Source organism: Equus asinus, chromosome 4 (genome assembly GCF_041296235.1).
Source record: "Equus asinus isolate D_3611 breed Donkey chromosome 4, EquAss-T2T_v2, whole genome shotgun sequence".
NCBI classification, from domain to species: Eukaryota; Metazoa; Chordata; class Mammalia; order Perissodactyla; family Equidae; genus Equus; species Equus asinus.
In genome coordinates this window covers 44096978-44120381 of record NC_091793.1, presented here as the reverse complement: position 1 = coordinate 44120381, position 23404 = coordinate 44096978, and the positions used below count along the sequence as shown (strand labels likewise).

At 41.1% G+C, this 23404-nt stretch overlaps 1 protein-coding gene across 2 annotated transcripts in view; it reads left to right on the top strand.

Moving 5' to 3' along the window:
- Positions 1-23404, top strand: part of ALDH1L2 (aldehyde dehydrogenase 1 family member L2) — a 56201-nt gene that overhangs the window by 4697 nt on the left and 28100 nt on the right. Inside the window, exons 2-10 of one of the 2 annotated variants that reach the window (XM_014865809.3) lie at positions 3141-3285; positions 7687-7921; positions 9871-10036; positions 11713-11814; positions 12023-12112; positions 13739-13873; positions 15274-15399; positions 15950-16041; positions 18460-18607. In XM_014865809.3, the coding sequence (XP_014721295.2) occupies positions 3141-3285; positions 7687-7921; positions 9871-10036; positions 11713-11814; positions 12023-12112; positions 13739-13873; positions 15274-15399; positions 15950-16041; positions 18460-18607 (1239 nt within the window). The remainder of the gene's footprint in view (positions 1-3140; positions 3286-7686; positions 7922-9870; positions 10037-11712; positions 11815-12022; positions 12113-13738; positions 13874-15273; positions 15400-15949; positions 16042-18459; positions 18608-23404) is intronic. The other variant, XM_070507191.1, reaches the window with a different exon arrangement.

Genomic DNA, 23404 nt, shown 5'->3' with positions numbered 1-23404 from the left:
GTGATAATATCTATGAAATACTTGGCACGCACTAGGATCTCTTGAACTGTTTGCTGTTCTTTCCACCCCTCCTTCTGGACCCAAACTCCCCAGGGCAGAATCTTTTTTGTAGCGGGTGGACACACGCTGCCCGTCAGCAGGGATTCTGAGATTTTACTGTGCCTGGGAGTCAGTGGAGAGCTTGTTAAATGCAGCTTCCTGGGCCCGAGAGTCTGACTCACTAAATCTGGGGTGGAGCCCAGGAATCCACATTTTTAACATGTCCTCCCAGCGGATTCTGCCAACACGGGCAGTGAGTTCTCAGGCCATACTGGGAGAAATGAGACTAGGGTCAAATAGCCCAGTCCGGTTTTTTGGAATTATGCTAACTCATGACAAACACTCTTAAAATCATAGAATCTGAGAATTTCTCAGGGTTAGAAACTCACCTCGTCGCTTCAGCTTTGGTCTAAGCTCAGAAAGAGCTTCAATGACTGTAGTATTGCCAGAGATGCTGACGTGGTTTCTTTAAACGCTGTCCTTCTGGGAGAAGGTTGAATCTGGAACTGTACTTCAAGTAACCAGATCACAGCTGAGCAGCACATTACATTCGAGTCAGCTCAGCCTCCTGGCTCTTGTGTGTTTTAAGAGTAGTGTTTTAGACGTCTTAAAATATCTGGCGTTGGTAATGGTATGAGATAAAGTCAAGTTTTTTAAAATAGCCAACTTGTTGGTTCTTTTTCAAGCAACAGCACTAACTACAGGATTTGAAGAGAGAATATTTATGGAACGTTTTGAGTTTTTGATGAGAGGAAGTAAAATGATCGTCATTATCTGTAGGCGAATTGTGCTGTGGTTAGAGTTCATCTATTCGCTTGTGAGTGTCTGTTAGACGTTGAAGCTCTAGGCTCTTTTGGGTTAGAAACTTTGGCTGGCCCTGGAAAAGAATTTTTTTAACTAAAACCTTAATTGTTCAATTATCAGCTCAATTGCAAGGAAGGCGTGAACTCATAGGCTTTTAAAGTTAATGCCTAAAAAGGAATGCCCTTAATAAAATGGAAAATAAGAGAAAATTGTTTCCTCAAATCAGATTTTCACAGTGAGACTTTACTAATTTAGAATGATTTTCCAGATCATTAAAGAATCCCGTTTAGATTGAAGGGAAAAAAATTCTAAATCCAAATCGTGTGGAGCCATCTTCTAAAACGGAGGAATGAAAGGTAGGAGGAGTTCTGGGGAGCTGAGGTTGGTCTGTTACCAAGATGGGAAGCGCATAGGAAGTCATGACCCTCTGATTACCATCTCTACACCCACAATTCCACATCTCACCCGCTTCGCCTGATGGCATTTCATCACTGTCTTAACAATCATCGTGTCAACGTGTTACCTCAAGCCTTGTGAAAAGACTCCATTTTGGGAGAATTTACAGAAGGTATAATTGCTTAAAGACGTTCTTAAAAACGTCAACCCCTTTAGTGATACTCTTTTCTATGTGGTGTTTATATGTCTTAATAATCGCTGTATTTTTGTGCATCAATGTTAATCTTCTAAAAAGAATATGGAAGACATGGCTAGTGGTAGCTCATTTTAGTTATTTTAAGTACATATGTGGGCTTTGGAGTTAGACAGACCTGGGTTCAAATTCCAGCTCTCCCTCTTTTAGCCAGTATGACCTTGGGGATATACTTGACATTTCTAAGCTTGGGATTCTTCATTCATAAAATGGCGCAAAACGTGGGACAATAAAACAGGATAGTTGTGTGGATTAAATGAAATGAAATGATGTGCAGGTCTTAATTCTTTATCTGAAACCTGTGGGGCCAAATGCGTTTTGAGATTCAGAATTATTCACATTTTAGAAAGTTAATATGGTACATAGATAGTACATGACATACAATTCACAGCCGGGTCTGGGACAGTATCTGTAACCAAACACATTGATTTTTCTGCAGCAAAACATATAAATATTCATATAATTTTTATAAAGACTGTAAATAGCATTATGTCAATGCAGGTCAGGTTGGAAGCCAATTGAGTTTGTGCAAACTTATAAGAAAACTATAAGGACTATTGGGAACATTCCATTAGATCAGTCCAAGTTTTGAGGTCACATGAGTTTAGTCCACTTACCAAGGATTTTGGGATTATGGACTATATGAGAAAACATAGAATAGTGTCTAGTATATAGCAAAACCTTTAAAACATTATTAAAGCTCTTGGTTAAACAGTGCTCTGTGTCAGACACTGTGTTAAACCTATTGCGTATAAAGTCATCTATTTGAATCAAAATTGTGTGAGATTGGTATTATTGTTATTCCTATTTTACAGATGAGGAAAAAAAGGCAAACAGAAGTTGGTTACTTGTTTAAGGCCACACAACTGATAAGGGGTAGCACTAGGTTTTGACTCTAGGATCTGCTTTTTTTTTTAAAGATTGGCACATGAGCTAACATCTGTTGCCAATCTTCTTTTTTCGTTTCTTCTTCTCCCCAAACCCCCCAGTACATAGTTGTATATTGTAGCTGTGGTCCTTCTGGTTGTGCCATGTGGGACGCCGCCCCAGCATGGCCTGATGAGTGGTGCCATGTCTGCGCCTAGGATCCAAACCAGTGAAACCCTGGGCTGCAGAAACAGAGCACGCAAACTTAACCACTTGGCCACGGGGCTGGCCCCTAGGATCTGCTTTTGACCCCTATGTTATACTAGGTGTTAGCTCTTGGCCTGTTTTGGAGGTAAGAGATGAGGCCATTTCTTATTTCTATATTGCAGGTGCATAAAAGCATTATCTTATTGAAGTAGATCTTGCTCAGAGTTAAACACGTCTTAACTGTGAAACCTTCACTTATTTGTTAACATCTGGCCTCATTTTACTAAGGAGTTGAAGTGGCTTGTAAAAATATATGTAATCCCAACAATTATAATGAATAATCAAGGGAATTAGAGAAAAGGGAAAATGATGAATACTGAAATGTGAAATTATTTTCACTACTGTCTATAGATGATGTAGTCGGGATTCAGTGTATGTCAACAAAAATTTTATTTTATAGACCTTTGCACCTTTTGTAGTCCTCAAGTCATCTTGTATGATTGAAAAAAGAATGTCTATTATCCATATGTCTTCTATCCGTGCCAACACCTGTCATCATTGAACTGTTTCACAGGTTTATTTCAAAAACAAGCTAAAGTTGGCACTCATTGGTCAAAGCCTCTTTGGACAGGAAGTCTACAGCCACCTCTGCAAAGAGGGCCACCGAGTCGTGGGCGTGTTCACAGTTCCAGACAAGGATGGAAAAGCTGACCCCCTGGGTGAGTGTATCTTGAGACACCTGGATCAAGGACTCTGCTCCGGCCTTTCAACTATCCCGCCTGGGGCCCAGCTCAGAGCCCTCATCCCTCATTAGCATTTCTGTGCTTCCTCTTCTTTGCCACGGGCCCCAAAGTCCCAGACTGCACATCTCCCCTCTGGGCTCGGACACATCCGCTCTGCCCGTTGAAAGCCTTCTCAGGCCAAGTCTATTTGCTGGGTGGTTACAGACTCAAAAATCCTCCTTCTCTGTGGATCCCAAGACAAAGGTGCGGGCCCCTCCTGCCTTAAGAGTTTCTCCACGGGGCCGGCCTGGTGGCGCAGCGGTTAAGTTCGCACGTTCCGCTTCTCGGCGGCCCGGGGTTCGCTGGTTCGGATCCCGGGTGCGGACATGGCACTGCTTGGCAGCCATGCTGTGGTAGGCGTCCCACGTATAAACTAGAGGAAGATGGGCACGGATGTTAGCTCAGAGCCAGGCTTCCTCAGCAAAAAGAGGAGGACTGGCAGTAGTTAGCTGAGGGCTAATCTTCCTCCAAAAAAAAAAAAAAGAGTTTCTCCACTTACCTCCATGGTAATCATGAGGGCCATCAGAGGAATTTCCAGGCATATATTTTTCCTGAATTACATTTGTGACTTTCCAGAGGCGCTCTGAGACATCTAGAAGAATGTCTGATGCAGAAGTGCCAATGGAATGAAGGGAAAGCCACATCTGATAGCAGAAATTGAGGTGGGGTCATAAAGAATGCATTTATCTCAGAACAAATTATAGCTGTGGCTGCTTGGCTATTAAGGTGGAGTGAAGAAGATAGCGGTCCTCAGAGCAGAACTGCAGTGGGATTCTGAGTTGCAAGCTATTGTTATGTCGATAAAGGGTGCAAGACACAGAGATAGAAATAGTCTACAAATAGTACAGGTAGGGAATGAGAACAGGTGACTCGAAGTCTTGGCGTATGACTTGGATCTTCATATATTGCTGGTATGGTGTAACACATTCGTTGGAAAACAATGATCTGTGATAACCCTAAATTTTACCTTTTTTCTCAGAAAAAGCACCTCCGGGGTTTATCCTAATTCTTGTTACTACTTTAAAGATATTATGTTTTAACACTGTTTTTCAGGAGTCAAGCTAAAAAAGTTGGGGCAAGAGCACGTACGCATGTGAACTTAATCACTTTATTTAGAAATGATTTTTGTTTCAAAAAAAGTTATCCCAACCTGGGGAATTCTGAGGGAAACTGCCTCATGAATTCATACCTGACTCCAAAGGCAGAAGGGGACAGATTCCTGTGACTGAAACTGCCTGTCCTACTATTATCTATTCCACCAACTTTATATGGTGGACATTTGGGAGGACTGATATTTGTGATATCAGATTAGGAGTCAAATCAGGGAGACCCAAAATAATATTAGCTTCAGAAAGATGGAAGTCCATTTCTCAAGTCTGAGTTGGCCATCAGAGCTGTTGTGACAGCTCTGTACTTATGACAATGCAGGCTCCTTCGATCTGTTGTTTTGCCATTATCAACACTGGGCTTCCATCTTGTGGTCCAGGGTAGCTGCTTCAGCCCCAACTATCAAATCTGCATTCCAGCAAGCAGGAAGGGAAAGAGGGGAAGCAGAGGGCAAGCTTTGCGTTAAGTACGTAATCCGGAAGTTGCACATATTACTTCTACTTGTATCTCATTGACTAAAACTTAGTCACAGGCCAAATCTGTTTGCAGGATAGGCTGAGAAATATACATTTTATTTGCAGTGGCTATGTGTTCAGCTCAAGGAGAGCAATCCTTGCTAAAGGAAGAAGCAGGGCAACTAGCAGTCTCTGCCATGTATGTGAACTTCAGAAGAGTTGCAAACGTGATTCTTAGACCTCGTTTCAGAGTGTGTCCTGGGAAATGAACCTTTCCTAGTGTCTGGTCCCACCCAGGACCAGGCCCCTTTTCCACTGGTCATGGCCATTTGGGCTTCCGGCATAAGAAAGGAAAAATACCAACCCAACTTATAGCATAGCCTGGGAGATGGTACAGCATATGGTATGTTCTAGAGTCATGGAATTAATTCTGACTCTGCCACTTACTAGCTGCATGACATTGGGCAAGTTACTTAAACTCACTAAGCTCAGTTCAACGGTACCCATCTCACATGGATTAAATGAGATAATGCATGTAAAGTGCTCGGTACCGTGCCTGGTTCCTAAAAGGCCATCAATAATGACAGCAGCTAACTATTCTTGTTGCCAGAATAGTCAACTAGAGCAGCCAAAAACAGCCTCAGAGTGGCCAAAAGTCAATATGGGAGAGCAACACCTGGATGCCTCACATCTCAGTCGAGTAACTTTAAAATGAAGACTTCTGAGACTCTTCCACCCCATTTTTCTTTTCCAGTCTAACTTTTCACAATTGTCTCTCAATTTCACCACATTTTTTTGACCACCATTTATCCATTTTTCTGTCGTCTGACATTTGAGTTGTTTACAGTTTGTTGAACATGTACATTTTGTGAACATTTATTATACTGGTCTCTCAAAGGCTGCCAAATGTTTTTTTTTTTTTTGCACAAATGTATTTTTTTTAATTGAGTTATTGATAGGTTACAATCTTGTGAAATTTCAATTGTACATTAATGTTTGTCAGTCATGTTGTAGGTGCACCACTTCACCCTTTGTGCCCACCCCCCACCCCACCTTTCCCCTGGTATCCACTAAACTGTTCTTGGTCCATAGTTTTAAATTCCTCATATGAGTGGAGTCATACACAGATTATCTTTCTCTCGCTGGCTTATTTCACTTAACATAATTCTCTCAAGGTCCATCCATGTTATTGCAAATGGAATGATTTTGTTCTGTTTTGCAGCTGAGTAGTATTCCATTGTATATATGTACCACATCTTCTTTATCCATTCGTCTGTTGATGGGCACTTAGGTTGCTTCCACGTGTTGGCTATTGTAAACAGTGCTGCAATAAACATTGGGGTGCATAGGACTTTTGGGATTGCTGACTTCAGGCTCTTTGGATAAATACCCAGTAGTGGGATGGCTGGATCGTATGGTAGTTCTATTTTTAGTTTTTTGAGGAATCTCCATACTGTTTTCCATAGTGGCTGCACCAGTTTGCATTCCCACCAGCAGTGTATGAGGGTTCCTTTTTCTCCGCAACCTCTCCAACATTTGTTGCTATTAGTTTTAGATATTTTTGTCATTCTAACGGGTGTAAGGTGATATCTTAGTGTAGTTTTGATTTGCATTTCCCTGATGATCAGCGATGATGAGCATCTTTTCATGTGCCTATTGGCCATCAGTATATCTTCTTTGGAGAAATGTCTGTTCATGTCTCCAGTCAAAGGCTGCCAAATGTTTTGATCAAGGTGTTACCTTGATGGCCAGAGTCTTTCAGAATTTAGGCTTTTGGGGGGAGGCATCATCCCAACTGGAGCCAGTGAATGTCGATGGGATGGGGAGAAAGAAAAGGGAACCCCAAAAAATGCAGGCGAAAAGCCTTAGTTAAAGTTTCTGGATATTGCCTAAAATGTAGTTGCTTTCTGTTATTGATGAAAAATAAATATATATGCTTAAAAGTGTAAGGTATATAGTTAGTAAGAATGATATTTTATTATGGAAAGAAATGGGTTTGTGCTGTCTACACTTGGGAGGGCCGTTGGATTTTCACACAGAGGTAGGATGGAGTCATTCCTTTAGGGAGGGACAACATTTTCCTCAGCAGAGAGCCTTGGATCTGCGCCAGTATGGCAAAACCCTTATGGGGAGCATGTGTTCTCCATCCTTGGCCCTTCTCCTCCTCTAACTTATCTGATTGATGAATTTGGGAGAAGAAACTAGACAGGCTCAGCTCAGCTCAGCGACCTTCTCCCTTTATCTGTTGGGATCTGCCTGTTGGGCAGGGAGAACATCTCTGATCTACAGTTTGCCCTGTGATAAAAGGGACGTCCCCCAGGAAACGGGAGTGGGCAGGACTCAAGGTTGTCCAACTGTGCCACAGGCTGAGTGTGTCTCATTCAGGTGGTAATGTCCTGGCACTTGGCTCCAAGTCTAAAAAAGAAACAAGCAAAATACTATATTCCTTAAATGGCTGTATCAGTAATTAAGGTACAATTTTTGATCTAAAAAAGAAAAAGCTTCAATTAAAATCTCAAAGTGTTATCTAGACACAAACTTTTGAGTTCAAACATATTCTATCTTAGATATAGAGGTAAAAGTCACCTTAGAAAAATGGATAGATCATGATAAAATTATAACAGGTCAAATCCTGGTCAGAATGTAAATTATTCTTCACCATGTTTTATTTATAAATGTTTCATGAAGCTGTAAAATTACAATGTGCGAATCCATAGCAATATAAAATTATGGCTAAATTTTTTTTAATGAAAATCATCTTCTCTTTCATGCTTAGCTTTGGCTGCCGAGAAAGATGGGACCCCTGTGTTCAAGTTCCCTAGATGGAGAGTGAAAGGCAAGACCATAAGGGAGGTGGCAGAGGCCTACAGATCCGTGGGTGCTGAGCTCAACGTGCTTCCCTTCTGCACACAATTCATCCCCATGGATGTAATTGACAGCCCCAAACACGGTTCCATCATTTATCACCCGTCCATCCTTCCCAGGCACAGAGGAGCCTCTGCTATCAACTGGTGAGGTTTTTTTAACAACAGAAAAGATGGGCCTATTTCTATCATCCATAATCTTTCTGTTTTTCCCGAAGTGATCAAGGAACCAGGTACATTTGAACAATTGTGAGGTCTTGATTGATTGCTACTATTACATGAACTCCCCTGAGATCTCGATGTACCGCAGCATCCAGCACAGCATTTCCCAAGAATAGTCTATGGAGTCCTGGCTTCACTGGACGTAATGAGGCATTGAGCAGACAAAGGTTCTATGGTCAGACAAGTTTGGTTTATGCTGGATTTCTATATCACAGGATTTCTTAAAATTGTGCTTTAATATGAGCATGATAATCACCAAGAGGGAATCTGAGTACATAGTGTCCTAAAACTTATTTTACTACAGAACTTTTTTTGCATTAACCATCTCAAGTATGTTTCAGCCAATGCTGAATTTCCTGAAATGATCTTCATTGTCTGTCTTCTCCCATTCAACTTTCTTCAGGGAAGAAGGCACTGTGCTCTAACATTTTTATTGCCGTATTTCCTGGTATCAAGAACAATGCCTGGTACTTGTAGGTACCCATCATAGGTACACTATGTGTGGGTTGAGGTGGGCCTTTTGAGCCTTCTCTCCCTTCTTTTTTTTTTTTTAATGAAGAAGATTAGCTCTGAGCTAACATCTGCTGCCAATCCTCCTCTTTTTGCTGAGGAAGACTGGCCCTGAGCTAACATCCATGCCCATCTTCCTCTGCTTTATATGTGGGATGCCTACCACAGCATGGCTTGATAAGTGGTCTGTAGGTCTGCACCCAGGATCCAAACCAGTGAACCCCAGGCTGCTAAAGCAGAACGTGTGAACTTAACCGCTGCGCCACAGGGCCAGCCCCTTTCTCTCGCTTCTCTGCTTCACCTGCACATCTCCCTGATTGTCTCTCAGTGTCAAGTTTCTGAATACACAGAAAATCTACTCTTAGTTCAAATGTAATGAAAAAATTTCATTGTATTTAAAAGTCTGATTACATGAATTGATTTCTTTTTTGCTTTAGTAAATAATACTGTCGTAGATATCTTTGTACTTAAACTTGTATTTTTTCTCATTTCACATTACTTCCACATGCCGAACCATTGGGTCAAAGTATGTGAATTTTTTCAAGGCTCTTGATAACAAAATGCCAACTAATTCTTCAATATTTCTGAAAAGAGTGATTGGTTGATTGATTTAGGTCTTGCTCAGTTAGTAGCTCAGAGAAGTAAAGATGATTTAGATCATGAGCATGGCTGACCCACCACTTCATACTGTCTGTATTAGCCTGTTCTCTGATATGCTTTAATTTGTATTTGTCCACAGATCCAGCTTATTGAATGTATTATAAGCTCCTGTAGGGCCAGCATTTTCATAGGCTAAGCTTTATGGAGAACAAAATACAAATAGTTGAATTAACCAGCCATATTTTACCATAATTTACGTAGATAATCTCGAGCTAATTGTACCTCTAAGTGATGCTTATACCTGAATTACATGACCTAAATTAATAATCAGTTCCCCTCTTCACATTGCATTGAGTTTCCTCCGTTTTATCTTCCATTATCTAATTCTGCCTAATACAGGGCCAACTACCGTGTAGGAATTGGACCCGGGTGGGCAAAATTACTTGATGCTGTAGTAAAAAGCCAATACCTGGGAGTCAGTGAGTGGTAGTAATGATGCACTCTAAAGCCTTTTTGAGTAGACTTTAAATCATTAGTGTCTGTTAACGAGAAAGACTGCAGAAATGAGGATGTGTAAAATAGCAGTACCATTAAGTAGCACTTTTTACGAGCGCTGACATCTCCCAGCTCTACTGTTAATTTCTCATGGTGGCTTCATTCACTGTCTACTTTCCATGGTAACTACCTTGTGCTTAAGTATCCCTAATTCGTCACTTTATGATACAGTTAACCAACCTTTTAAGTTGAAACTCCTCTTTTCACAGGACTCTAATTATGGGAGATAAGAAAGCTGGGTTTTCTGTTTTCTGGGCTGACGATGGTTTAGACACGGGACCCATCCTTCTTCAGAGGTCATGTGATGTCGAGCCCAATGATACAGTGGATGCACTTTATAATCGATTTCTTTTTCCTGAAGGAATCAAGGCCATGGTCAGTATATTTATGCCATCAAGAAGAATTTAGTAAACTTTTAAGATTTGGAAATATTTTTCTTTTATTAAGAATTTGCTCATATGAGTTCTTATGAAAAACATAAAGCAGAAAAACAAAATCAGATTTTGCATTTACCAATAGGATGGTATATTTAGGGTGGAAATCTGAACTTTAAGATTTCTTAGTCTACGAAGCTGACTTGTTCTCCTGAGAGCAGTGATCAAATGGATGAAGTAGCCATCCAACTGTTATTTATTCTACCAAATATTGAATCTCCACCCCTGTTTCTAATGACTAATCATAAAGAAGTGTATAGAATCTTAAGGAATTTTCCTATGTCGTTTGAACTTCCTTCAAAAGTATTTGAAATCAGTCTAGGTAACAGGGTGAAATCTGGCATTGTGTTATTTATTCAGATGTGCTCTGGATGAAAAGCTCAAAGCATGCACACTACAAAGTAAAAATATATTCGCTGTAAAAATCTTGAAAGATCATTTCAGTGTCATTGAATGTTTTCCAGAGTTTGATATGGTGGAAGTAGCAACACAGAGATGGGCAGTCAGATGCTATAGGGCAGTGGCCATTGATCGGGGAGGGAGGAGAGCAGTGCTTTGTGTCATGCAATGATTAAGAGGGTAGTGCTTTGGTGTCACCAAAGGTCTCATTCTACCACTTTGTTGTGTGACGATGGTAAGTCACTTAGCCTCTTTAGCCTTGGTTCCCTCATCTATAAAATGTGGATAATACTGCCTGATTTATAGGGTTATTGTGACAATTAAATGACATTTGTGTAAATGTGGCACACAATTCGTGCTCACAGTGATAATTACAATCAAAATAGTACTTTGTGTGTTCAGGGGCATTTGCTCAAGCCCGGATCCTGTACCTGATGATATTATAGCCAGAAGTGGGTGGAATTGACCCTGTTCCCACGTGGCTTCCTCCATCTCCGGGAGGTTGGTCAGCAGTGAATACTGAGAGAGAAAACTCAGAACTTGAGCTCACCTAGGCCTCCAGTGAAGGAGACAGGCTCTCAACTCAAGGCAAACATAAATGTGACACGGAAGGGACCGCAGGACACATCCCAAAGACAATCAAACTCGTGGATAGATTTTGGCATTTTTTTATTCCAGGTGTCCTAAACTAGAAAGCAAGTTGAATTCCTTAAATATGACCACGGATCACTTTCTAGAATCATCATGATGAGCAGCAATAACCCACAATGACTTTTACAATATATTCCTGAGCTTTCCACTGAGTTACCATGGTGAGGTTGAAATTTGTTTAAACAAACAAGGAGATCATTTTTAAGAGTACAGGCTTGACATCAGCAGTGGATAGACCTGGATGTGGATTCTGCTTCTGACGCCTACAAACTCTCGGTGATTTGAGCTAGTTGTTTAACTTTTCTAAGCCTCAGTTTCCTCATCTGTAAGATAAGAATCATCATATCCACCTTGCAGATTGCTGTGATGTTGCAAGGGACATTTTACAACCAGTAGCTACCACACCACCTGGCACATAGATGGATCTAAAGAAATGGCAGTTATTATCAAAGTCTCACTCTCTGGACAGATTATATGATGTAATTCTGTTAAACAGAAACTTCAGTTAAACAGACCATGCCATCATTGACCATTGGGCTGTAACACTGGTAACATTTTTGGCTTTAGGTGGAAGCTGTCCAACTCATAGCTGATGGCAAAGCTCCTCGTATTCCCCAGCCAGAAGAAGGGGCAACATACGAAGGTATCCAGAAGAAGGAAAATGCTGAGGTATCTATATTGACTCAATGATGCATCTCAAAGTTCATGGCCTGCTACCTTTAAGTACTTCCCAACGTACCATCTCCTCACCAAAAGTAGGTCTCCGAGCCAGCCTGCCCCACCCCTCCCCACCTCTGCCACTGATGGAGAGAAATCTTCTGTTGCCTTTGAGACTCGCAGCGTTAGGAAGTTCAGCCTGTGCTTCGTGTGTTTCTAGATTTCTTGGGATCAGTCTGCTGAAGTTTTACACAACTGGATCCGAGGTCATGATAAAGTGCCTGGAGCTTGGACAGAGATAAATGGACAGGTATGTTGTAGGGACCAATTTTTTTTTTTCATGTCATGTTTGTAAAAGGTATTATATGTAAGTCTAGGCTTCCTCTGGTTCTTCCCTTGGGCATGAGGAGGGCCTGTGATTCTAGGTATAGGTGACGCCCTAAAAGAAAACATCCTCCTCTTTACTTAGCATGGATCGAGCGTTTGCTGTGAAGCCAACACTAGGCACAGCCTCCACTCTCAGGGAGGCTGCAGTTTTATGGAGAAAGCAGAAAAGTGAATAAACACTCGTAATACAGTAAGACAAATGCTATCCTTGAGGCCCAGGCTCAGGTGTGTTGGGAAAGGCCTCCTAGAAAAGCTGACCGCTTTGCTCTTTGAGAAGAGGTCAACAGGTGGAGAATGAGACAGAGCCGAAGACCCGGAGACAGAGTGTATCACGCAGTCAGGACTCGCAGAGAGTTCAATCAAGTGGAGCCTCAGGTGTGAGCAGCAGGTGTGAGAGGCATGGGGCGAGATGAGGCAGGGAAGGCGGGCCTTCTAATCCCTGGGGAATCCCAAATCAAATCAGATTCTTGGGTTTCACCTCTTCTAGGAAGGTTTCTGACCTCACACACCCAGTCTGACAGGGTTGGGTGTCCCTTCTCTCTATTCCAACACCCTGCCTACCTCTGGCATAGCATATTATATATTGTAAATGCCTCTTTATCCATCCCTCTTTCCCCAGTAGACTATGAACCCCTTGGGGGCAAGGGCTTCGTGTTATTGTCTTGATAATCTCAGCACTTAAGCAGGGTTCTCAGTGCATGTTAGGTGCCAATAAAAATATGTGGGATTGATGAAGGACCAAGGGGGGACGTTTAGTGCAGTGGTTAAGAGTGTGGGATCTGAAGCCAGAATGTTCCCATTAAAATTCCGGCTCTGCCACTATTTGCTATGTAACCTTGGGCAGGTGACTGAACTATTGGGTGCCTTGGTTTCCTCACTGTAAAATGAGACTAATAATAGGACCCCCTTTATAGGTTGTGGGCTATTGGGAAGATTAAATGAGTTAATACATGTTAATTTATTTAAGTCCTGTGTCCTTAGCATAGAATAAGTAAATAAATGTTGACTCTCATAGTGCTCAATAAATGATAGCTAATAGTCATAGAATTATAATAATAATTATAATACCAAATCAATTGGTGTGCAGCTCTCTTGGTTACAGTCTGGGGCCGGTCTGTTTCCAGGAACTGACCCCCACAGCACCCTGTACTTCCCATCGTGTATCGCTTTGCATTGTAATGTCTGTTTCCTGCTCTGCATCTGCCCTCTCGGACCCACCAACCTCCTCCACAAACCCCACCTTCAGGCTGCAAAGTCCGGCAGAGCTTTTGATCTCATTCCCCTTTGTGTCAATGTGAATAAACGATAAACGTATATTCATGTCACCCGATGTGGGGCATTTTTTTAAACTCTTCAGTCACACGTTCACAGACCCTCTCTTGCTTTGTGTCATTTCTACAGATGCTTGGTATCGTCTCTCACGTTGGGGTGTCCCAGTTTTACCATAAGGGATCATCCCAACTTCGGCTTTCCTGCAGGGAGTGCTGCTCACACACACCCTGTGGACAGCCGTCCTCATTTCCCCATCTGGCTTTGATCTCTTTATTAGATGGTCACTTTCTATGGCTCATCACTACTGAACGGCTCCGTGCCTCCTGGAGAACCGCTGGAAATTAAAGGTGCCAAGAAGCCTGGTCTTGTTACCAAAAATGGACTTGTTCTTTTTGGTAACGATGGAAAAGCAGTGAGTGTTCGAGATGGTCATCTATAAAGTAACTTTTTGGTTTCCTTCGATAACCCAAGTTATTAAGGGCATAGCTTTCACAAGGTAATCTGGCTTTGCATTGGGATGTGGGAGGCACGAGATGTCTGTGCCCCATTTCTCTCTGGGAATGAGCTGGCTCTCTGTGCCTTGATGAGAACAAGGCTCCTCAGGATGGACCCCAAGGACCTGCGCCGTCTGCTTGCCGTACAGTAGACAGAGTTTGGGGTTTAGTCGGGAAAGAGGATGTGAATCCCCGCTCTGCCTCTTGCTGCTCTGGGGCAGGATGCTTCTCCCTTCTGAGCCTCAGTTTCCTTGTCTGTAAAACAGGGAGAGTAATCCTGTCTGTCTGCCTTCCCACGGCCAGAGTCTGGGAGGATCGAGTGAGATGTATATGGCCATCTTCAGAGGCTCATTGCCTTTGCTTCCTGAGGCAGCTGCCCACCCACATGGCCTGTACTTGGGAGTATGGGCTCTGGGCCTCAGTGGGCCCTTGGGCAACTTCCCAATGAAGAAAGCAAAAATGGAATTTACCACTTACAGCTACTTTCTGGTAGCTCTCGAGGTACATCAGCTGTTGAGATTGTAGGCTTCTGAGTCCAGCTAGTTCTGGGTTCTGACCCTAGCTCTGTTTCTCACTAGCTGTGTGGCATTGGGCAAATTACTTAACCTCATTGAGCCTCCATTTCCTCATCATTAAAATGGGGATAACAGTGCACCTGCCTCCACCAGGATTTATGAGATTAAATAAGATATTTCAGCACATACATACACATTTAGCCCGGTGCCCTGTGCGTAAGTGTTGAGCACAGAGTAAGTGTGCAAATAATGGCAGTCGTTGTAGTAAGAGTAGATATGGTAGGTTTTAGTCCAAACACCTACATCCAAATGTCAATTTTTCAGGGGCTTATCACCTATTTTTTTTTTTTAAGATTTTATTTTTTTCCTTTTTCTCCCCAAAGCCCCCCGGTACATAGTTGTGTATTCTTCGTTGTGGGTTCTTCTAGTTGTGGCATGTGGGACGCTGCCTCAGCGTGGTCTGATGAGCAGGGCCATGTCCACGCCCAGGATTCGAACCAACAAAACACTGGGCCGCCTGCAGTGGAGCGCGCGAACTTAACCACTCGGCCACGGGGCCAGCCCCTTATCACCTATTTTGAGATGTATCTACCCCTAGGCTTAACTTTCCCTTTTGCTGCCTTTATTAATATGTCATTTCAGTTCTTTTACACATGATGGTGATTTAATCCATGTTTTTGTATTTTCCAAATAAGCTGGTCCTTATACCCATGTAATATATATGAGACTTCTCCCCCCACCAACCTCGCTTTTGAATTGTCCTAATCCTCAATTCTTCTGCTTGTTTTGTTGCTATTTTGTAGCTGATGGTAAGAAATCTGCAGCTTGAAGATGGAAAAATGATTCCTGCCTCTCAGTACTTCTCAGGGGGAGAGACATCAGTGCTGGAACTTACAGCCGAGGAGGTGAAGGTGGCAGAGACCATTAAGGTGAACATTTTATGTCCTTTTTATTCCTCTTACCTTGGAAAACTCAGGCATTTTTGTAACTGGTACCATCAGTCCTGTGGGGATGGAACTTTATTTCCTCTTTTTTTAATTAGCTACGATAGGAAATCAACCCCAAAATATATATGCAGATTTAGTTCTCACTCACATAAATTATGCAAGGCAGTTCTAGGTGGGTCTAGGGGTTAAGGGTGAAGCTGGAACATGAGGATGAGGGGTGGAGTCATTTAGGGACCCAAGCTCTGCTATCTTCAAGGTCACACTGGTCACACCAGACAGCCAACAAGGGCACAAGAGCATGGAGAATGGTATGAGGAAGGTGTTTCATGGGCCAACACTGGGAGTGCAGGTCACTTACACTCATATTGATTGACGGAAGTCAGTCACACGGCTGCGTCTAACTTGAAGAGATGCTAAGAAGCGTCCTCAAGCCATGTATCCAAGATGAGGAAGAGAGGTTTGCTGAGGAGCTAGCTCGTCTCTGCCACAGTGTCTACATGGCGCTTCCCTCATAAAAGTTTCCCTCATGTAGGTCATCTGGGCTGGAATTTTAAGCAACGTCCCTGTTATTGAAGACTCAACAGACTTCTTTAAATCTGGAGCAAGCTCAATGGATGTTGTCAGGTAAAACCACCCCCTGTTGACCCACACCCCTCCACCAGGGATTTTGACTTTGGCTTTGACAGTCAAATCCAAATCCTTTCTTCTGGACGTTATCCCTCTGTCCTAACCATCTACTCTATTTCTCTTTTCTTCATCATTTTTGGTTTGTTAGTTTCCATGGTCAAACTCATATATTTGTTCCCTTCTCTTTGTTGCTAGCTAGGAGTTTTTTTTGAGGAAGATTAGCCCTGAGCTAACATCTGCTGCCAATCCTCCTTTTTTTGCTGAGGAAGATTGGCCCTGAGCTAACATCTGTGCCCATCTTCTTCTACTTTATATGTGGGACGCCTGCCACAGCATGGCTGATAAGCACTGGGTAGGTCCACACCCAGGATCCGAAGAGGCGAACCCTGAGCCGCCAAAGCGGAGCATACGAACTTAACCGCCACACCACTGGGCTGGCCCCCTAGGGGTTGTTTTCATATTTACTATCTACCTAGAAAACCAGCCCTTCTACTTGTTTGTTTCTTTTAAAACTTTGTCTTTATATTTCTTAGTTGATTTTCCTCCAATATGACATTGGAATTGGGGAGCTCTGAGTGAGAATGTTAATCAGGAATTTCCTATATAGTCTGATCCAGAAAGATACCTGACACTGATTACACTTCCCCCAAATCCTTTTTTCTTGTCCTCCCAAATTACCCAGGATGATATATCTAGAATGAGAATTATCAGGATACTTGCACACCCTATAGTCAGAATTTCTCTACAGAAGGTCACAGCAAGTTGAAAGTCCTGAACCTCCCTCACCCCACCATGGCACAAAGAGTGTACCAGGATCCTAATACTGGAGAGTCTTGCAGAGGTGTTTTTTCTTTGAGGGCCACACTATGGCCATTCACTAATTAAACAAGGTGAAGAATCTTACTCCGCTTGACATAATCCTCCTTTTCAACAAAGCAAGTGTTCTGGGTGAATATTCTGTTTATTTATTATTCACTCATTTATTTAACAAAATTTGTTGAACACTGACTACATGTCAGGAACAGTTTTTTACATGGGGGATATAGTCATGAGCAAGACAAAGTCCCTTCATTCATGGAGCTTTTTTTTTCTTTTTGGTGAGGAAGATTGTCCCTGAGCTAACATCTGCACCAATCATCTTCTATTTTGTATGTGGGATGCCTCCACAGCATGGCTTAATGAGCGGTTTGTAGATCCAGGCCCAGGATCTGAACCTACGAGCCCTGAGCTGCCAAACAGAGTGTGTGAACTTAACCACTACACCACCAGGCCGGCCCCTCATGAAGCTTTTTTATTCCAGTAATCAAAAATGATCATTTCAAGAGCAAATATCATTGTCAGAAGTCAAGAGTGTTGGTTCCTCAAATTACACATTTCTTAGCTATGATTCACGAGTTCCTAGAAACTTCTAATTTGCTCAACTAAGGATGTCAATACTGTACTTTTAAAAGATTTTATTTTTCCTTCTCCCCAAAGTCCTCCAGTACATAGTTGTGTATTTTTAATTGTGGGTCCTTCTAGTGGTGGCATGTGGGATGCCACCTCAGCATGGGCTAATGAGCGGTGCCATGTCCGTGCCCAGGATCCGAACCAACAAAACCCTGGGCCACTGAAGCAGAGCTTGCAGACTTAACCACTTGGCCACGGGGCTAGCCCCCAATACTGTAGTTTTAATGTGATTTTTTTTGCTAGCTAGATATTCCTACAGGAATTACCCATTTCCTGTTGGACTGTATGACTTACCATAAGCATCTAATGCTATTATCTTGAACTACCAAGGCACCTTATCTCTTTCAGAGAATAAATGACTGAACGACAACTGTGGTAGGCTTTCTATGCTGTATCTAGTACATCAGTGCTATTCAGGAAATGTCAAATAACAGCTGTAATTTGAAAAATCAACAGTAAAAAATCAAAGGATTGGAAAAGACTCCAAAAATTATGTTGACTTATTGGCTGATTCTAATTAGTACCTATATTAACCATGTCATACAAACAAATGTTTGTTTTATTCTTATACATGATCTAGAGAAAATATTCTACAATATGACTTTTGTTTCTCATAATCTTTACAGTCAGGAAATTTCCTTTATTTCTTATTCTTTGAGTACATTTGAAAGGAAAGGAATTTTATGTGCCCCTTATTATCTTGCTTGCAAGTAATTAAAATGTTTTTCCCTTGATTTCTTTTATTTTTAGTCATGTATAAAGTTAAAAACAGAAAAAATTGCCACTGTTCTTCTAAACAGGTTTTTAATTTTTTTCCTCCCAGTCTTATCAATTTCTCTATTATCATAGGATGTATATAGGCATGTGACATAAGTCTTATTTCAAAGCAACTTGACAAATGTAATCATACCGTTCCCCTCAACCCTTTAGAAAATGTAAGTAACATGAGCTGGTTCTTACTTTAAGGCTGGTGGAAGAGATCAGACAGAAATGTGGTGGGCTTCAGTTACAGAGTGAAGATGTCTATATGGCCACCAAGTTCGAAGACTTCATCCAAAAAGTCGTGAGGAAACTGAGAGGAGAAGATCGAGAAGCAGAGCTAGTGGTGGATTATGTAAGCTTTTCCATGGTGTTTAAAACCTGCATCATTAAGGTCCATATACTACAGAAAGATTCTGTGCCTTTCATCCGTTTGTTTTTACATTTATAACCTTTTTAAAATAACAGTTTTATTGAGATATAATTCAGATACCATAAAATTCACCCTTTTAAAATGTACAATTTAGCTGTTGTTACTATATTCACAGTTGTGCAATCATCACCCCATCTGATTATGAAACGTTTATATCACCCCAAAAAGAAACCCTGTATCCATTGGCCATCATTCTCTGCTCTCCTCCCCCAGCCCCCAGCCCCTGACAACCACTAGTTTACTTTCTGTCTCTATGGACTTGTCTACTCTAGACATTTCATATAAATGGAATTATATAACATGTGGCCTTTTGCACCTGGCTTCTTTCACTTAGCATAATGTGTTCAAGGTTCATCCATGTTGCAGAGTATATTTATCACTCCACTCCTTTTCCAGGCCAAATAATGTTCCATTGTGTCGCCACACCACATTTTGTTTATCCATTCCTCAGTTGACGTGCATTCAGTTTGTTTCCACATTTTGGCTATTATAAATAATGCTTCTATGAAAATTCATGTATAATTTTTTGTGTGAACATATGTTCTCAGTTCTCTTGGGCATATGTCTAGGAGTAGAATCAATGAGTCATATGGTAACTCTATGTTTAACTTTTTGAGGAACTACCAAACTATTTTCCAACGTGGCTATACCATTTTACAATCCTACGAGCAATGTAAGAAGGTTCCAGTTTCTCCGTGTCCTCATCAACATTTGCTATTGCCTGTCTTTTCTATTTTAGCTGTCCTAGTGGGTGTGAAGTGGTATCTCTTTGTGGTTTTGATTTATATTTCCCTAATGACTAATGATGAGCATCTTTTCATGCACTTATTTGTCATTTGTATATCTACTTTGGAGAAATGTCTATTCAAATCCTTTGCCCGTTTTTTAATTGGGACATTTGTGTTATTAATTATTGAGTTGTAAGAGGCCTTTGTATATTTCGGATGTTAGACCCTAATTAGTTTTATGACTTGTAAAGATTTTCTCCCATTCTATGTGCTTTCTTTTCGCTTTTTTGATAGCGTCTTTTGACACTCATTTTAAAATTTGATTAAGTCCAATTCATCTGTTTGTTCTTTTTTTTTTTTTTTAAAGGTTTTATTTTTTTCCTTTTTCTCCCCAAAGCCCCCCAGTACATAGTTGTATATTTCTCGTTGTGGGTTCTTCCAGTTGTGGTATGTGGGACGCTGCCTCAGCGTGGTTTGATGAGCAGTGCCATGTCCGCGCCCAGGACTCGAACCAACGAAACACTGGGACGCCTGCAGCAGAGCGCGCGAACTTAACCACTCGGCCACGGGGCCAGCCCTCATCTGTTTGTTCTTTTGCCACTTGTGCTCCTATATGTCTTGATTAATGCCTTTTTTTTTTGCTCCTCTACTCCTTTGCTGCTTTCTTTTGTGTTAAATGGCTATCGTCTGGTATGCCAGTTCAATCCCTCATTGTTTCTTTACCGTATATTCTTAGTTATTTTCTCAGTGGTTGCCTTGAGGATTACAATGGACATTTTCGCTCAAGACATTCTAGTTCAGATTAATACCAACTTAATACCAATAGTATAGAAAAACTTTGCTGCAATATAGCTTTGCTCCCTACCCGCTTATCTGTGCTATTATTGTCCTACAAATTACATATTTATACATTATAAGCCTGCCAATATATTTTTATAATTACTGCTTTATGCAGTTGTCTTTTAAATCAGATAGGGGAAGAAAAGCATTAAAAACAAAAATACATTTCAAAAACAAAAAAACCCTTTGTTTACCTTTATCAGTGCTCCTTACGTCTTCATGAAGATTTAAGTTACCGTCTAGTGTTCTTTCATTTCAGCCTGAAGGACAGCTTTTAGTGTTTTTGAAGGGCAATGTGCTAACAGTTCTTTCAGTTTTGGTTCATTTGGGAATGATTTAATTTCTCCTTTGTTCTTCGAGGGTATTTTTGCTGCAGATGGGATTTTCGGTTGACAGTCTTTTTCTTTTAGCACTTTGAAGATGTCATCCTATTGCCTTCTGGCCTCCATGGTTTCTGAGGATAAGTCAACTGTTGATTTTACTGAGGATCCCTTTTATGTAGTGAGTTGCTTCTCTCTTGCTGCTTTCAAGAGTCCCTCTTTGTCTTTGTCCTTTGTCCATTTTATCATGATGTGCCTAGGATGCATCTCTCTGAGTTCATCCTACTCGGAGTTTGATGAGCTTCTTGGATGTGCAGATTAATTTTTTTAATCAAATTGGGGGCATTTTCAGCCATTATTTCTTCAAATATTCTTTCTGCCCTTTCCACCTCTCCTCTCCTTCTGGGACTCCTATTATGCATGTGTGGGTATATTTGATGGTGTCCCTGCAGCCTCTGCGTGTCTCTTCATTTTTCTTTATTCTTTTTCTTTCCTGTTTCTCAAACTGGATATCTCTATTGACCTATTGTCTAGTTTGCTAATTCTTTCTTCTGCCCCCTTGAATCTACTTTTGAGCCCCTCTAGTGAATTTTTTTAATTTCAGTTATTGCACTTTTCAACTCCAGAGTTTCTATTTGGTTCTTTTTTTTATAATTCTTATCTGTTTGTTGATATTCTCTGTTTGATGAGACGTTGTTCTCTTACTTTCCTTTAATTCTTTGGATGTAGTTTCCTTTAGTTCTCTGAACATATTTATAAAAGCTTATTAAAATCTTTGTCTAATAAATCCAATGTCTAGGCTTCTTCAGGGATGGTTTCTATTGACTGCTCTTTTTCCATTGTGTATGGGTCATTCTTTCCTGTTCCTTTGCATGTCTTGTTATCTTTTGTTGAAAACTAGCCATTTTAAATAATAGAATATGGCAGCTCTGGAAATCAGATCCCCCCTACCTTCACAGAGATTGTTGTTGTTGCTGGTTGTTATTGTTGCTTTTTCTCTATTTAGTGACTTTCTTGGACTAATTCTGTAAAGCCTTATTGTTTGTTGTTTACCACCCTTGAAGTCTCTGCTTGGTTAACTTAGTGGTCAGCTAATGATTGGGCATAGATTTCCTTAAATTCCTTGAACAGATAAGTCTCCCAGCCTTTACTGTGGGACTCATGGTGTGTTGGAGTATACCTTTAAAGCTCCAGCAGGATGTTCACAACTCCGCCTTAATCTTCACACACTTCCTGCTTGCACAGAGACTCAGGTCAGCCAGAGCTAAGAGATTAGGGCTTTCTTAGGTCTTTCCTGGGCACATGCACAAGCCCTGCACATATGTTGGCCTTCTAGAGTCCCAGGAATATGTCAGAGCTTCTTTAAAGCTTCCTATGGATATCTCATGCCCATTTTTCCTTTTCATTTCTTTCATCACCCATTTGTTAGCCTCACTTGGTGTTAGTGCCTCAGGCAGCTGCAATGTTAAACAGTCGCCACTGATTATTTTGGACGAATGCCCTAGGGATAGAGCTGATTGTGCTGCAAGCTCTGAGTCAGGGCTAATAAAGACAAGCCCTGAGGATGCAGCTTTTCAGGACACTGCCATGCCAAATCGTAATAACTCTCTGGGATGAGTCTTTGAGAGAGCTCCAGACCCGCTTTTCCCCCTCTGGTGGCTAATAGACTGCTCGTTTTCACAGCTACGATCGTTGCAAAGATGTTGATTTTGAAGTTACTGCAGAGCTGTCAAGAGAGAGATGGGTATAGGGCAAATTAATATGCCACAAAGCTCACTGGTCTTACAGAAATTCATCTGTTTTTCTTGAATAAATGAATTCTTGCAATCCTTTGATTAATTTACAGAGTTATGAGAAAAATTATTTTGACAATATTTTCTAGTGTTCTCATTGCTTTTATGAAGGTGAGAATTTTCAGAGGTCCTTAATCTACTATTTCAGAAGTGCTTCTCATCCATTTGTTTTTAATAAAAGTTAGGTAAATTTGGAAAGCAGTTTAGCACCATCAGGTTAAGATCATGAATTTTGGAGGCAGACCAACCTAGATTTGAATCCGAGTAACGCTGCTTGCTAGCTGTGTGACCTTTGGCAAGTTAGTTAACTCCTCTAAGCCTCAGTTTCCTCATACCTTAAATGGGAGAATAATAACATCCTCCTCATAGGGTTGTTGAGAGAATCAGATTAGATAATACACGTAAGACACGTAGCGTATTCCCAGAATGATGGGTTTAGAAAACTGGGTTATATGCAGGGACTGAACACATCAATTCAGGTGAACTTCCCTTCATTATATCCTATGTAAACACAATGGAAATATTTCATGGAACGTGAGTACTTGGTATGAGATGAGGCAAGATACCCTCTCTCGATTTTTTGTTTCTTTTTTAAGTATCATCAATTTCTCTATATGAAATAATTTTTTAAATCATTAAATTTCCTTTTTAATACCTTGCACCAACAATATGGAATTTTATTTTAATAATGCTCTTTCGCATATATTATCTCAATTATTCCTCTTAATAGCTGTAAGAAGCAGGTATCATATGTTATTGTTGAAACAACTGAGGTTCACAGAGGTTAATGGACTAACCTGTATTCACTTGTTAGCTAATAGCAGAGACTACAATCTAGGCAACACATATGTAAAAGAGAGAAAGTGAAAATGGGGAAGAACAGAAGGAAAGAAAACTTAAAATGGCACCGGTGTAAAAAGCAAACCTATTGACAAACGCGATTTCAAGGCTTTCAGTGAAAGCAATGGCTGCACTCCATAGATACCGCCTCTAGATGGAGGTGTTTCATTATCCGGAGGTCTTGAGTTATCATTCATC